We start from the raw sequence: 17,300 nt of genomic DNA, 5'->3' as shown, positions 1-17,300 counted from the left end.
CGTGGAGCCGTTGAGGCAAAACGACACTAAACTGCACGTTCCAGCCTCGTTGTGAAGGTTGCTCATTAAAAACTGAAGGTCAAGGAGTTGAAGTAGACGAAGAGTTAAGGCTAATTTCTGCTCAATGCATATCGATACGCAGGAAATCTGCGTTCTTTGATTTGGTCTGTGTGTCTCCTGGAATCAGACACACAATACAGACCAAAGGAGCAGTACCACTGGCAGCCATGGGGGGGGCAGTACTGAGATCAGAAGCTAATTACAAAAGAACATCTCTGAGACACCTTGAGGACTTTTAAGGTGCTCACAGACCAACACCGTCGGTTGACATCCTTCTGCTGACCTCTGAAAGAGAACTGGTCTCGTCAGTATTTGGCCGAGGATTTACCTCGATTAAAGAGGTTTCTGTCTTCATGTGAGCAGAAATGAACTTTCAGGCTTCATAAAGAAACCAGCTGCCACAAAATACCCCAGTTTGTTGTTCTAGCAGCTCTTGATTCAGTCGAACTAACAACATCGACATGATGCTGTTTCAACAGAGCAGGACGGTGAGCAGAGTTCTTCAGCCCTGATCCACCAGACCCCGACCCTGTTCCTTCCTGCTCTGACACGGCGGATGACAGGGAGGGTCTGGATCCGTCCCCCTCTAGAATCGGGGAGACGGATGGAGGATCTTGTCCACCAGACAGGAAGTGAAAGCGCTGAGCCATTGAGACAGCAAAGCTTCTGATTCGATCACGAAATACTGTTTTCACGTAGAGTGAAGAGTAAAATCCAGATGGAAGCCGCATGCTCCCCAGTGGAGTCGTGGTTCAGCTCAGTGCTCAGTGGGGTCCGGTGGTCATAATCTTATGGTTCATCCACGTTCCCCAATGATTAAATACTCAGAATAGATGTGATACGGGTACATCAAGAGTAGAAGTGTGTTAGCTGGAGAGCGGTGGAGACTCTTACCCATTGCTTGTCACTCTGGGAATTCAGGAAACGAGGAGCAGGTAGAACATGCAACAGAGAGAAGAACAGTCAGTCCCTCAGAATACAACGAAGTACTCTTATTGTTCAAACTTTAGTCTGAAGACATCCACATCATCTGCAAACACATCGACAATCAGGTGCTCGCTAGTGCTCTGTGTTTTTCCTTGTAAAAGAAGTACTCTGTGTTTTTCTTGTAAAAGAAGTGCTCTGTGTTTTTATTGTAAAAGAAGTACTCTGTGTTTTTATTGTAAAAGAAATACTCTGTGTTTTTATTATAAAAGAAGGACTCTGTGTTTTTATTGTAAAAGAAGGGTTCCATGTGAGAATAATGGAGAGAGCAAAGAGAGACAGTGATGACATTGTGTGCTGTGATAATCAGGAATCATCTGGACTCCACCACTGGATGTACCTGAGCAGTACACACACAATCAGCAGGATGTACCTGAGCAGTACACACACAATCAGCACACACGCGTCTCATCAATACCTGGAGGTTAACCTAGTTTACGAGATAAACTTTGTATGACTGACCTGATACACCTTCTACACCGAGTGAAACAGTTTTAATCAATCACACCTTCACTGTTGAAACAAATTAGATACGAGACAAACTATTATTTTAGTCCAGCACTCTGTGAGCTCTGTTTGCAATTTTCTACCAAATAAAACTCGCCTGGAGCCACAAACATGTAAATTCTCTGAAAGGAAGGAAAAACTAAAATGTTGGCAGCATTCCTAAAGTGTTTTTTTATATTGAGAGAAACATGTGTCTTGAATTAGTTTCACAACTTTGAGAAAATATATCCAATCAGTTGATTTCACAAATCAATGCACACATATAGTTCCCAATATAAGAGTACCACCTAATAGAAGACCCCCCCACACACGCACACACACACATCTATATCGCTATCTATCTATCTATCTATCTATCTATCTATCTATCTATAGATATATATGAAATAATTAGAATATTAACATTTACTAAATAAAAGTCAGGCTAATTTTCAAAATAAGAGAAAATTAATAAAACAGTGACTTCACAACAATAAAAGACATTTTACTGACAATAAATTTAAACATTTTAACTTCTGGAGGAAAAGATTCACTTTCTTCCTCAGTGAGGAAACTGAGCTCTGGTTTATCCTGGTGGACAGTGGAGACTCTCAGACCAGGTCTAGGGTCCTGGTGGACAGTGGAGACTCTCAGACCAAGTCTAGGGTGCTGGTGGACAGTGGAGACTCTCAGACCAGGTCTAGGTTCCTGGTGGACAGTGGAGACTCTCAGACCAGGTCTAGGGACCTGGTGGACAGTGGAGACTCTCAGACCAAGTCTAGGGTGCTGGTGGACAGTGGAGACTCTCAGACCAGGTCTAGGGTGCTGGTGGACAGTAGAATCTCTCAGACCAGGTCTAGGGTGCTGGTGGACATTGGAGAATCTCAGACCAGGTCTAGGGTGCTGGTGGACAGTGGACTCTCTGGTCTGTGTGTTTCCTCATCCACTAAACTTTTACTGTAAATGACAAAAGAAGCACCGTCTGGTTTTAAATCATAAGCTTCTGTCTTGGCTGGAGGTCTGGACCTGGACCTGGACCTGGACCTCCTCCTGGACCTGGACCGCCTGTAGTAAAAGACAAGACTAAAGTGAAGTATCTTGAATACTTTCTGGGCCTGTTCCTCCTGGAGTCGGTGCCATAAACTCACTCTCAAAACTTCTCACCTTGAACTCAAAATGATTCTTATTATTGAAACCTCCGTCTCATCTCTGCGAGTCGTCCAGAAGCAAACTGTCCATTGTGACGCAGAATGAGAGAACGTCATTGTGAGTCACTTCTCTCAATCCTCCTGTCCAACACTGTCGCCTCATTGACTCCTAAGGTAGCGGCCATTGTGGCAGTGAAAAGAGCTTTCTCTGCTTTTCAGCGCAGTGATTCACTGCGGGGAGTGAAAAACTCTCAAGGTTGTGGAGAGCTGAATGAAGTTCCCCAAAACTAAATGGAAGCAGCACAATGAGCATGTTGTCATCACAACGTCCCACTGCAGGGGACACGTGTCTGAATCCCCGATCCTCGTCTCCATTCAGTCCTTAAGTCTTTAAGGGTCTGAGATGTCCACTGTTCTTCTTCCTCATTCCAGTCCAGCGCCGCAGGAAGTCCAGAGTGGAGAGCAGAACACAAGAACCGCCTTGACTGAGAAATATCAACGCAGGACGAGTGTTTGGCTCAAGAAAGATCCAGATTCCACTGGCGCCACAGTCCAGGCGTCCCACCAAAACTCTGGATATACAGTACTGCGGTTTTCTACCAAGTCGGTCGATCATTGGTTCAGTCGGTCAACGGTTCAGTTGGTCAGTGGTTCAGTTGGTCAGTGGTTCAGTTGGTCAATGGTTCAGTTGGTCAGTGGTTCAGTCGATCATTGGTTCAGTTGGTCAGTGGTTCAGTTGGTCAATGGTTCAGTTGGTCAGTGGTTCAGTCGATCAGTGGTTCAGTTGGTCAATGGTTCAGTCGGTCAGTGGTTCAGTCGGTCGGTGGTTCAGTCGGTCGGTGGTTCAGTCGGTCGGTGGATCAGTCGGTCAGTGGTTCAGTTGGTCGGTCAGTCAGTTGGTCGGTCAGTCAGTTGGTCAGTGGTTCAGTCAGTCAGAGGTTCAGTCAGCCAGTCCAGCCTGCTGACCGCCCAGGGTTTCTGTCTCCGTCCAGCCTGCCGGCCGCCCAGGTTTTCCAGGGTTTCGCTTCACCGTGTTGAGTGCTTGGCCACTTTAGTTGAGCCCAGGCGGCTCCACCTGAGCCTTTCCGACGTCCCGACTTGTCGTGCGGCGCTGGAAAATCAAAAGCTGCCGGAGGCTTTGGAACGCTTTCCACCGACGCAGAGCCGTCCACTGTCAGTGATTTACTCCAGTAGCTACCCAAGGCTGGTCATCTTCTTGTTTCACACAGACACCAGACTGCCAGCACGCCATAGCTGGAATATTTCTCATAAAAATCACCGCTTGTTTTTAATTTAGCTTTAGTCTTTTGGACGAAAATGCTTCTTAGATTTAGTCAGGTTACTTATTTCTGTATGTGATAGTTTTAGTCGACAAAATCTCTAAAAGGGAGTTATCTAGTTTCAGTCAATAAAAAAAAAGTATTAATCTTAACGAATGAATTTGGGTCAATAAGTATTAGAAATTCGAATGAAGGTTGAATCAAGTGTTGAAATTCGCAAGACAGTTCATCTCAAGGCTTTTGCATAATAACCAGATTCCTTTCCAGATCAATTCCTCCAGTCTAGACTTTCCTGTTGAGAGAATCACTGACAGCTGCACCAGGACATCAGTTAACATGACACCATATTTCTCAGTGACCACCCCCACCATAACACCGTATGTTCCTGAAAGCAAACAGGACCGTCTTGCTGCTGCGCTCAGAGACGATTCAGGACGGACAGATGAAACTTACAGCTGCAGTTCAGGACCAGAGACAGATACCAGAGCGTCCTGGGACTCTACCGTAACGACTCTCATCACAGTGAGACGACAACAGCTGGAGTCTCATGAACGGAGCAGAGCTAACTTTACCAGAGCTGGTTGATGATATCAGCCTCCTGTTGACGACCATTAAAACGGTTTGTTTTTGGGGTGCGCCCCCTTGTGGGCGATTTTGGTTTGAGCAAAGAGCCCAAAGCAAAAGAACTGAGCTGCTTTCGAACTCCAGAGTCTCAGTTTCCTCTGAGGTTCAACGCCAAGAATCAAGTTTAACCAGGAAACGAGGGGTTAACGGTGACGCCTCCTTTAAAGCGTCTTCATTTCCTCAAACCTGATCGATCAACCTGACGGGGTTCAAGGAATCGTTCTCACCTCCTGGCCGCTGTCCAGCACACACAGCTTGGAGCACTGCTTCTTGGCGTCCATCAGCACGTTGAACATGGTGCAGACCGACACCGGCACCCTGAAGTCCGACGATTTACTCGCCCGCTGCATCTTGGCGTCGAATGCAGTTTTGGTTCTGGAAGACAGGACGGGACGTTTGGAAACACGCGTCGCGGCAAACAGCCATCAAAGGTCATGTGTCCTCTGACCTCTTCACGCAGGCCTCCATCATGTCGCTAGCCATCAGCTTCAGCCGCTGCTCCAGGTGTTTGGCGAACTCGGGTTCCGGCCAGTGGAGGTCCAGCACGAACATCTGCAGGGCGTCCAGCTTCCAGAACAGGTCCTCGGAGGTGGCCGAGCCGTTGCTATGGAGACGGACGGAAAAGATCACCAACCGAAGGCACTGATGCCGTTTTGTGTCTCTACTGTTTTAATCCGATCGTCCACACGGCGTTTTTGGAGCCTGACAACGGTTTCAGTTTTTTTTAAACGGGTTCTAGAGTGGAGAAATGTGAAAACGCCGCCTCGACGTTCACGTCTGGACGGACGAGACACATATCAGCTGAAAACTGCTATTGACTATGTTTTTGGCTTTATTCATTCAACATGTAAAATTACTGGTCACTACTTAATTATTTGTGAGTACAGCACCTTGTGTCTGTGGTGGTTGTACACTGAAAAAAGAAAATAGCTGGACCAACTTACTGAATCGCTTCAGTTGGTGACGTCAAAGTGAATCAGAGGAAGTTGGATGAAGTCAGACGTTACCATTTGAAGCAAATCAATGAAGTTGGTTCAACCATTTTCCTTCTTCAGTGTAAGATTGAGTGGATAAGGAGTCACAGCCACGGCACTCAACCGTCTCTTCCCCGGGAAGCTGCTTGCTCTTTATTTGCAGTAAAGTAACTGTAATCAATTACAGTATTGAGCGAGTGTAGAACACACAAGTTTGTTTTGGTGGTTTTAGCGGTGGAGCTTTGGGCGCGATGGTGGCGTGCCAGGCAGGGACAGATGGAGGCGCCGCCGCCTCCTCCCAGCACACAGGTTATACACGCCGCCGCCGCCACGACATCCAAGTGTACAGCGCCCGGCTAGCGTGACAGCCGTGGGGGGGTGGGGGAGGGGGGTTAAAACAAGCACCACTCACTTTTCTCACTTCGCCTTTAAAAGACTGTTACCTTAACAAGTGGCGCTCGGGAATAAGCGCTCGGTGCAATTAGAGGCTCGGCGGCTCACGTCCCCCCTCATGTCTAATTAGCGGCGCTGTTCTCGGAGCGCTCCTCCCAGAATCCCCCGGGGGACGGGACGATCCCACTCGCCCGTCTGTGCTCGCTAATGAAGTGCCAGCTTGTTTCTTTTCTCTCGCTCGCTCGGCTCCCGATCGAAGCGAGGGAGAGGAGCAGGGTGTTGTGGGAAAGGCTGGGGGAGTCAGAACGAGGAGCCTTTTTAAGAGACAAACCCTCCACCGGCCTCTCGAGACCCCCCCCCCCCCCCCCCAACTCCGCACACCCCACCTCCCCCCCACACCCCAAAACTGGCCACCAACGCACACAAGCCTGCCACTGACTAACCAGACTGGAACCAAACATCCACTGCTGGTAACGGCCAGAACCAGTCCACCAGTTGAAAACCAGCAAATGTTAAACCAGCAAATGTTAAACCAGCAAATGTTAAACCCACCCAAACACACGTTGTGACTAAAGTCTGAACGTTGAAAATCAAATAAAAAAGATTTTTATAAATAGTAAAAAAATGGAAAACAAATCAGATTGTCAATGATGACAAAACAAAGATGTTTCAATGTCAAAAGGCTGAGTGGACGAGGACAGTGGACGAGGACAGTGGGGGAGGACAGTGGACAGTGAATGAGGACAGTGGACAGTGAAGGAGGACAGTGGACAGTGAAGGAGGATAGTGGAGGAGGACAGTGGACGAGGACAGTGGAGCATTTCCCACCTCCTAGTTCCCAGCTCCTTCCTCCCAGTTCCCACCTCCCAGTTCCCAGCTCCTTCCTCCCACTTCCCAGCTGTCACAAGATGGCGGCCGACCTGCTGAAAGCGGCGTTTCAACCATGAACGGTGAAGACCTGCCGGCGTACGTACGTGTTCTCACCAAGCGGCGCCATCCAGGCCGGCGCCGAGAAGCTGGGCAGCGTGAGCGGCAGGCCGGGGACTTTAGGGAGAGGAACGCTCGCCAGGTTGTTAGTCAACGACCTGCCGCCAGGTCAGAGGTCAGAGGTCGACCAGGAAACGGTAAGAGAAGGAGAGAAAAGTGAAGAGAAACAAGAAGAGAAACGATAAGAGAAGGAGAGCGAAAGACAGTGCAGTACCACCACACACACACACACACACACACACACACACACACACACACACACACACACACACGCACACACACACACACACACACACACACACACACACTAATAGCAGCCACTTGGTCTTATAGCGGCTGTGGCTGAATGACGAGCTGCAATAAAAGAAGGTAAAGTCACTGCTCACTTCTATTCATTCCGTTTCCTTTCAGCTCGCGTGCTTTTTGTCGACGAGTGCGCCGTGTCCTTGCCGTTTGCGTCACACATTCAGCTCTGCCTCTTTTGTTACTCCGCCGCTCCAACACGGCCGCGTCTTTTATTGTTTGGGTTGCTGCGATGCGGCGGCCAGCGTTGAAACCTTAACACACGGTTACCGACGGCGAGCAGAAGTAAGACGCCGTTCAGATGTAAAAAACACCAAGTGGTTAGAGGTCACCCGCGATGTCAGATCACGCTAACGCGCGGCACTGTGGCCGTTCCTCAACATGAGTACTCCTCTGTACTCGTGCTCTGGAGTACTTGTGAACCGTCAGCGGTCAGAAATAAAGTACTGATACGCATCTCGCCCAGTACGCAGGAAATACCCAAATGTTTTCTGGCTCCGCCCACTTTATTTAGGGTACATCAAGACCGGACCTGTGTGGATGTGGGAAGCCAAATTACCCAAGATGCATTTGGCAAGATTACGTAGTCACCAAGTACACAAGTTTGTACAGAATTGTGTTCGAGTTTCATAACCATGTCGCCATGCCGATAACACTAACACTGACAACTGGACCTGTGCCAGCAGGGGGCAGTCGTGTTTCCATTAGACACACACACACACACACACACACACACACACACACACACACACACACACACACACACACACACACACACACACACACACATACACACACACACTGAGATAGGCACGCACACACGTGTGTCTATACAAAGAGAAGTTTATGCTTAACAGTATTTATAAAAAACTGGGCGGAGCCAAATAATCCTCATAAAAAATTAGAAAGGTGCGAACAAGCTAAAGCTAACCGTGGCGGTCTGGTGGCCGTACCTGACGGACGTCCAGGTCTCCTGCTCGAAGCCGCGGTGGACGGCCTGGGCGATGGACGACTCCATCAGGTCAATGTAGCGCACCACCAGCGGGATGAACAGGTCCTGGAGGTGCTTGTGGAAGACGCCGTTACACAGGTGAGCTGTGGGCGGAGAAGACGCCGTTACACAGGTGAGCTGTGGGCGGAGAAGACGCCGTTACACATGCCAGGCCTACAGGTGGCGCTGTAATGGAGAATCAACATGTGGTTCATTAAAGAGACGAGCATCAGCAGACATCTGCAGCTTCACCTGGACCAGGTAGTCCGCCATGTTGTTCAGTGACATCACGGAGTGGGAGGCGGGGTTATAGGTCAAGAGGTGGAGCGATGACATCATGGAGAGGGTGTATATGTGTGTTTTAGAGAGAGAGAAAGAGAGAGAGGGAGAATAGAATAACTTTATTGATCCTCTCAGATCCAGATGATTTCGAGTCGAGTGGAAACAAATTCTATATAAATAGAAATCAAGGTGGTTTGACTCCTGCTTAACTTATGTGAGATTATTTTCTGTGAAAACGCCATGGTCGTGTTTTTGTCATTAAGAGTAAAATAAAGTACTTGTTTTGTCTTCCAGGTAAATCTGTGTCTGGACTTGATATTGAAACGTGGAACCATCGAACAACATGTTTCCAGTGAGCAAATATACTGGAGCAACGCTGAGTTGACTGAAACTAGACGGAGTTACTCAAAAGACTAAATCAGAATTAGCTGTCAAACACTGGATGATGTCATCGTTCTCGGCTGATGTCCGTCCACACGTCAACCCCGAGGCGGCGTTTTCTACTTCCTCCTTTCTGGAACCTATTTTCAGCCTCCGAAGGCGCTGCGCCGCGTTGATGATCGGACAGTCACCATGGTGACAGGAAACGGCGTTCAGAGGTGGCGTGAGGCTGTACAGGTGTTGAGGAGCAGGAGGCGGCGGCCGCGGCGGCGGCGTCCCGGTGGGTTTGAGTGTGAGGCGCAGACAGAAAGGAGCCCGGCGAGGACCCGGCATGCTGCTCTCTCGGGGCGTCATTAGCTTTAATTCCTCTCGCTTGGCATCGCCATGATTAACACTAGCCTTTTGGCCCTCCGGAGACGAACCGGTCTGCCTCCCTCGCAGGGCGCTGCTGCCGCGCCGCCGCCGCCGCCACCGCCGCCGCCACCGCCGCCGCCACCGCCGCCGCCGCTCGACAATCAAGTGAGCATTTGAATTAGAAGGAAGCCGCCGACCGGTTCCACTTGTTGAAGGAGAACCAAGATCGGCGAGCAGCGCTGAGCAGCCGGGTTCACGTGACAAACATGGTGAGAACGGCGAACGGCGTCTGATTAGATGGACGATCCGACGTCCTCGTTCTTCATGCAAAAGTTGGGATTCCTCCCACGTGGCGTCTCATCGCCGTCCAACTCCAGTCGGCGAATGTTGTGACACTTGGAATAATTACGGTGCGAACAGACGACGGTAATTAGACTGAATCGGGGAAACGAGAGATCTGTTGTTGCTCTTCACAGAATGAAAGGTTTTTGTTCGCGGCGGTGGCGGCGGCGGCGGCCTTGGGCTGTCTCGTCTCTCTGCCCGCCTGTCTGTTACCGTATCCCACGTACTTTGGCACCGTTAAATAACGCCTCGCATCTCGCCAAAACCTCCGCTGGCGTCCAGACAAAGCCTGGGAAACAATGCTGCACGCTTTCTCTTCCTCTCCGCAGCAGTCGCAGGAAAGTCCCACCATTTTGAAAAGGAGCAAATTTCACAAGTATCTGCGTCGCGACCCTGCGATGTTGGTGGTCCTGCCGCCCTCCGGCCAGACGCTTGGTCCTCCACAGGTAAAGATGGAGAAGCACCACAATGACAAGCTTGTTAGTTTCTGCAGGAAATGTTCCCAGACCACGGCTTCCTCTTCAGTCAGAAAACAGGCAGAATTCTTCACCTCCGTTTAGCGTCGTGGAGTCCAGCTTCCCTCGCTCACGTCTGCAGGCCTCAACGTCTGAAGCGACAATCGTACTGAGAACAAAACGTCCCATTGTTCCTCAAACGGCAGAGCAACACACACACACACACACACACACACACACACACACACACACACACACACACACACACACACACACACACACACACACACACACACACACACACACACTTTCTACTGAGGGACCTCAGTAGAAAGAATAAAGTCTTAACGAGGAAACGAAGGGTTAACGGTGACGCCCTAACGAATAAAAACATGACGATACAGGAAGTTGGATGTGAACGGCGCCTCCGCCAGCCGATTCCCTCTCTCACGTGTGAATCACCTTGCTGCTGGAGCGGCACGCCGCCATTCAACCAGCCTCGTCTCCTCCGGCGTCGCCGGGGTTAATGAGTGCTCTTGGCAGAGACGCCATGTCGGAACCAGAGACGTTTTTAAGACTTTTCGGCTCCCAGGAAGTGAAGAAGATGGAAAACGACTCAGCAAAGTGGAAGTTACAACTTGTTGATCTTGATTCAAGTGGAGGAAAGTACTGATCAACCAGGTTGAATCAGATTCAATAACCTGATCAATCAATTACCCAGGACACGCTGGACGCTGCCCTGGCCTGAGCTCACGACTCCTCACAAACTACATCTGAAGGAGGACTGATGTCTAACCGTCCAATCAGCTTTCAGCGGTAATGGTGTGTTGAGAACGGGGACGGGGTATCAGCATGGAAACCTTCCCGGATAAACTGCTACAATCACTATTTATTTTCATTCCCATGTCTTTTTGTTGTTATTGTCATGTTTGTTTACGTTGTTGTTTGTCTGAAAGGTGGATAATCAACTGGCGATGAGCCTTCATCAGAGAAAACAAACGTCATGGTAACGCTGCCGAGACAACAGACCTGGACAACGTCACGCAGTTACACCAGCTGCTGGTTTGGGGGCGCTGTGGCCCAAAACTAACACTGAAGAAGAAACATGGCTCATTGATTGGTCCGGCCTAAAAGAGGAAGTCCCGTTCTCTGTACTTCCTTTCTACTTCTTCCTCTCTACCTCCTCTTCTTCTTCCTCTCTACTTCCAGTCTTCTTCCTCTCTACTTCCACTCTTCTTCCTCTCTACTTCCACTCCACTTCGTCTTAACTACTTCCTCTCTACTTCCACTCTACTTCATCTTTGCTGCTTCCTCTCTACTTCCCCGGGGAACTTCCTGTGATGTTGAGTGGGCGGGACTGAGAACTCACGGTCGGTCCGCAGGAAGTTGTTGAGGAGTTGGAACAGCGGGAAGCAGTTCCAGGAGTCGAGGGGCTGGACCTGCAGAGCGGCGTCCATGTCGGCTCTGTAGAGCGCCAGAAAGGCCTCGGCATGTTCGGCCATCAGCTCGGGCCACCAGGAGAAGGCCTGAGGGAGAATGCAATGGAGGAAGAAGTGAGGAAAGGATGAGTCAAATCATTAAGACCAGCAGTGCTGTTAGCTGCTGGGCATCCACACAATCTCAAGAGCTTTATTCTGAAAACTGCAATGGAGTACACTTTACCAAGAAGGGAAAACACTTTGTGGTTTTGTAATTCATGTTGACTCTTTGCTTCATTCCTCCACTTGTTTGCGTATTTTCAATATTTTGCATCTAAAATTCTGTTCTTTTCCTCCAGTTTCCGCTCTTACTCCATCTCTCCCAGCGTGTCTGAGCCTTGAACCGTCTCCTGCATTCTCCTCGTGTTTCTTCAGCATTCACTTCGCAGCGCTTTCGCGTGGACTTGTTGCAACATTCAAACTCAAAAGGAGCATTAGAAACGGCCGGCGATTCGTCCCTGGAGGTCACGAGTACACGGCGCTGCTGCGCCACTTTGCTTTTCCCCCCCATCTTACATCTCTCCCCGCGTGGAACGCCAGCGATGACCTCCGTCAGGCGGCGGACGATTCAAGGCCGGTTGCACTTTTCTCTCAAAGGTGCTTTAGCCGTCAATAGCAAGGTGAGGCGAGCGCCTGACCTCCGTCCACTGGAGAGCCGCAGCCTTGATGCTCTTTAGAGAGCTGACGACGTCCACAGCAGAGAATCGGCAGGTACTTTCAACACGGCACCAGACGGCTTTTTCAAAAAATGTTCTTCCACTTTTAAAAGCAGTCACGGCGAGTGCAGATGTCTCACAGCTGCCTCCATTTATTTCCACGGCGGCGGCTTTTAACGGGTCGTCGGCATGCGATGTTTGACACCTGGACCTTCTGAAGACTGTTACACTTATTCACCACTTTGAATATTCTGTAAAGCGCTGAACAAACACTGACCGGGAACCACGTCAATGTAAATATCTACAGAATGTATGAATTCAGATTCCAAATTATTAGTTGAGTGTATTTTATGAGACAAACGTTGAGGAGAAATAAACAACTTCTTATTTAATGCGTATCAGATCCCAAAAAAAAGAAATAATTTACTAGTTATTATTGTTAATTATTGATCATTATCGATAGTCAACCTGCCAATAAGGTTGGTTCCTAACACGACGCTGCCCCGGCGCCTGGTGACACCGTTGGTCATCGTTGAAAATCTTCCCGTAATTTAGTTTTTCACAACGTAATTGTCAGTTGACTTGGTCAGTAGACAGACACAGACTACAGACCAGACGACAGACAAGATTGGACAACAGACTACGGACCAGACTACAAACTACAGACCAGACTACAGACCAGCTGAATAAGCTGAATTTATGAAGTTTTAATTTCCTGTAACATGAATAATAAAGATGTAATGCAGAAAGCATGAAGGAAACATATTTAGAGAATAAAAGAAACAGGAAGCAAGTGAACGACAGGAGAGGACAAAACGATATGAAAGCAGAGCCCCGCCCCAAAGAAAAACGTTCCTGCATTCATCTTGGGTTTAAGAGGCCAGGAAGAATGTGGCTGCAGTAAAGGGCTAATGCACTAATTGTCCCACCAAGGACGGCCATTCCTCCGCTCAATATAAAAACGTGAGAAAGCACCAATTACCGAATATTTCCCGTATTGTCGTGGCGGCGCCTTGAAGGTGAAGAGGACAGTCGGAGCAGAAGCAACAATGGAAGCTTTCAAAGCCCGACGCGTGAATGCAGGTGAACTCTGAGGATCAATGTGACAAGGTAGATAATGACCAGCGGAGGCGCCGGAGAGCGGGCGGAGCTGCCGTTCATCCCGGGGCGTCGGATGGGGGGTTAGCGGTCATGGCTTTTCTCTGGGGTGGGGGGGTTCTTTGCAACATGAGCCCTCCATTGTGGAGAAATGGACCAAACTCAATTAAAGCAAAGCTTTTTTGTAAAACGATGTCAATATTTGAGTTAACGGGAGTCTCCTTGACTCGCTGGACGAGAGACAAACGTCTAAAAAAACGGATCAAACCAGATGAACAACAGTTTCTCAGACTGGGAACCGTCATCAGTCGCAGACCAAGTACTGATCCAATTCAAAGTACGTATCTTGCCGAGTACGCAGAAAATATCTGGATGTGTTCTGGCTCTGCCCACTTTGCCCAAGACATATCACTGGACCTGAGTGGAATTCAGAAGCCAAATTACCCATAATGCACTTGGCAAGAAACCTTACAGGAAGCAAATATAGCTTCCTGTGACGGCTCCTTCTCGTGGGACATATAGTTTTAGTTTAGTATTCATCCTTCCATCCGTCTATCCATCCACCCATTGTCCATCTGTCTATCCATCCATCCACCCACCCATCGTCCATTCATCGTCCATCCATCCCTCGATCCCTCGTTCCACCCACCCACCCACCCATTGTCCATCCATCATCGTCCATCCGTCTATCCGTCAATCCATCCATCCACCCACCCATCCATCGTCCATCCATCCATCCATCCATCCATCCATCCATCCACCCATCGTCCAGCCATCCATCCATCCACCCACCCACCCACCCATCCATCGTCCATCTGTCCGTCCATTCACCCATCCATCCATCCATCTATCCATCCATCCATCCATCCATCCATCCATCCATTCATCCATCCATCCATCCATCCATCCATCCATCCATCCATCCATCCATCCATCCATCCATCCATCCATCCATCCGTCCGTCCGTCCGTCCGTCCGTCCGTCCGTCCATCCACCCTTCATCCATCCATTCATCCATCAACAAATGACAATTTGGAAAACATTTTCATAAGGAGATTCAACATATGTAAACATGAAAAATACTACAAACATTCATAGTTCATCCAATGACTGCAGTTTCTGCAGTACCACTATGAATATGAACAGTGTTTTCCTCACACCGGCAAATATTTATGTCTCCACACAGAAATGAAACCCCTTGAACTGTCGCTGTAAAGCCACTTCCCCGTCGGTCCTCCGCTAATGAAAAGAGCACCTGCACACTTATTTTCATGGCTCTTCTTTTCATATTTACCAGAGCCGTCTAATCTGACTCCTGCTTGATCTGGTTTTTTGTTTCATCTGTATTTACTGCCGGAATAACCTTCTGCTCACGTAGCGAGCGCTGAAGAGAAACAATGGAGACCACTTTACCGTCTGCCTGCAAAGTCACTGATCTGAGTCGCAGATTCATGTCAACGCGTCGATTTCATCCAGCTGCTTCTCCAAAGTACATCAAGTCTCCACAGGTTTCTAAAAGTGTGTTACCTTGGAGAAGTACCCTCGATTGTGTAAGTCAGCTTATTGTAGTGAAATAATGGACGTGTCACTGCAGAAGATGTTTTTAGCCAGGCCTAGTGGTTAGCCTTGTTTTCAGGTCACGACCCCAATCCTCACTGCAGGTTATCAAAGGGAAACTTTTTTCAGCATGCTATCTAGCAGTTACCTGCAGCTAGCAGCTAGCTGCGGCTTGTAGTTAGTTGCAGTCAGCATAGTTTAGAACCCAAAACAAGTATTAGCGAGTGTAATTGAGTATTGAGTATTGTATTGAGTGTCAAACATGTCCCTGTGCTGAGTCGTATTTGAATTGTTGGACATCAGGAGCCCCTAGAGACTAACCTCTAGGGGCTAGCTGCATTAGCAGCTAATGTGACTAGTATAAATGGTGATGTGATTTACAAATATCTCATTTTAAATCTCCTGGTGCGGCGGGAGTTTTGTAGACTCTCCACCATCGGTTGTTGTTTTTATTTTTCATGTGAGCAAAGGACTGCTATGCTATCGCTATGCTATGCTATGCTATCAATGGTCCAGCTCCTGCAGCCAATCAGCAGCCTCACATGGTGCCGGTCAGAATGTCTCCTGGACTCTCAGAGAGGAAGTTGGTATGAAACAGGGTCAGAAGCTCCATGTTGGATTAGTTTTACTAATAAAGGTTAAGAATTGATTTAAAGAGGATTTAAAGGAGACGTGAGGACACCAGCTGACGACTCCTTTAAAGAACGTAAAAGGAGCTAAAAAGCTTGTTTGTTCCTTTTGATCAGGATACTGAGGTATTTAATGATGAAACACACAAACAGGAAGTGAAAGATGGTGAGTTGGATGGGAGGAGAGTAAACTTACCTCTCTTCCCTTCAGCAGGAGAAGCACAAAGGGAAAGAGAAGAGAGCATCAGACAGAAACAGCTTTTCTCCTGGACGACCGCTGCACTCAGCTTTTTGTCGCTTCCAGTGCGAATTAGAACAGACGACATTATCAGTTTTACATGAATGACCTTTCCCGGAATATTCCACCAAATAATCAATGAAGAAAATCAATCCTTAAAGAAGAGGCAGCCTCACTGTTCACAGGATTACGAGGGATTAAGGGGGCGGCCATCTTTGATCAGACAGAATCATTTAATTCATTAGGTGAAGAAGCGTTAGAGTCTAAGATAAGTTTGAAGTTGGATAAAAACCAAACCCGACTGTTATGAAATGAAGTGTGACAACATGAAATGTTGTGAAGCAGCAGTGACGTTCACTTCTCTGTCTTCACGGGAACTTCTGCTCTTAAATTTCTTTCTGGAATCCGTCTGTAGATCAGCTTCAACCATCAGAGCGAGTTTCAGAGTTGATCAGCTCACCAGTTTCAATGTTAAACCACATTTATCTTTAATGTGCCGACGGCATCAGAGGGAACGCCGCGGCGACTCGTGACTTTGACACAATATAAACGAAGCGACAACAACAACACAAACTGCCGCCGCTGACAGCAGCCGAGTAAACAATTATGATGACTTCTAAATTTAAGCCGTGACAGCTTGCGGCGTTGCTCTGATGAGGACTCGCTAAATTTGCAGTTAACATCACGTCCTCGGCTCCATCGGTCGCCATGGCAGCGCTGCCGCCGCTGGTATTAATAGCCCAGAAGCAGATGCCCCAACGCCACGTTGCCACTTCGGGGCCGATCGCAGCGCCACATCTCAACACCTATGATTGATCAGTTTTACACCGCGGCGAGGAAGAGCCGAGTGCATATGGGCCGTGGGCGTTGTTTTCATGGCGCCGCCGCCGCTCTCATTAATGCGGCGCTGCCACTTGTCATGTCACCTGTCGCCTTCCTGCTGCAGCGCCGCCGCCAGCCGAAGCCGGGGAACGTGATCGGGAACATACGGGAAGTGACCAAGGGACTCGCGCCGCCACCGTCAAACGTGATGTAAAGAGAGCACTCACGTTGGAATCACCAAAACATCGCTGCACAATTACTGTCAGATAAATCCAACTGGAGGAAGTCAAAGCCGTCGCTTTTTAACTGCAACGCTTCAAGAAACTCACTTTTATAATTCGGAACAATCACAAACTCTGAGGATGAGAGTGAGAGGAAGGGTGAGATGAGTGATAATAAGAGCGAGAAGAGTGAGGATGAGAGTGAGAGGATGAGTGAAGAGAAGAGTGAGAGGAAGAGCAAGAAGAGTGAGAGGAAGAGTGATCAATGCCAAACCTCAGAGTGATGCTCTTCGTTCTGTTGAAGCACTTCGATGCTCAGCTCGCCAAGTCTCATCACATCTTCCAGGCGTTTCTCTGGAGCAGCTTGAAGGTCCACTGGAGGTCCGGCGGTTCCAGGAAACACACAAATCATTCCATTGTCACTGTTTTGATTGATTGATTGATTGGTTGATTGATTGATTGGTGCAGCTTCACAGGTCCAAAGGAAAAGGTTTGGTACCAAACGTTAGCATTTTCTTAAATATAAAGGTCATGGCACTACTTTCAGTACCTTGCAG

General features: G+C 48.5%; 1 protein-coding gene across 1 annotated transcript in view; it reads right to left on the bottom strand.

Annotated features, from left to right (window-relative positions):
- Positions 1–17,300, bottom strand: part of cadps2 (Ca++-dependent secretion activator 2) — a gene marked incomplete at its 5' end in the record, with an annotated part of 181,792 nt that overhangs the window by 25,995 nt on the left and 138,497 nt on the right. The window contains 6 exons of the mRNA XM_080474542.1: positions 955–969; positions 4,810–4,957; positions 5,031–5,186; positions 8,193–8,334; positions 11,414–11,570; positions 17,018–17,118. Of these exons, the coding sequence (XP_080330668.1) occupies positions 955–969; positions 4,810–4,957; positions 5,031–5,186; positions 8,193–8,334; positions 11,414–11,570; positions 17,018–17,118 (719 nt within the window). The remainder of the gene's footprint in view (positions 1–954; positions 970–4,809; positions 4,958–5,030; positions 5,187–8,192; positions 8,335–11,413; positions 11,571–17,017; positions 17,119–17,300) is intronic.

The sequence above is a fragment of the Lipophrys pholis genome (genome assembly GCF_963383615.2).
Source record: "Lipophrys pholis genome assembly, chromosome: 11".
Taxonomy (NCBI): Eukaryota; Metazoa; Chordata; class Actinopteri; order Blenniiformes; family Blenniidae; genus Lipophrys; species Lipophrys pholis.
The sequence above is the reverse complement of the archived record's forward strand: the minus strand, read 5'-3'. Positions and strand labels throughout refer to the sequence as shown.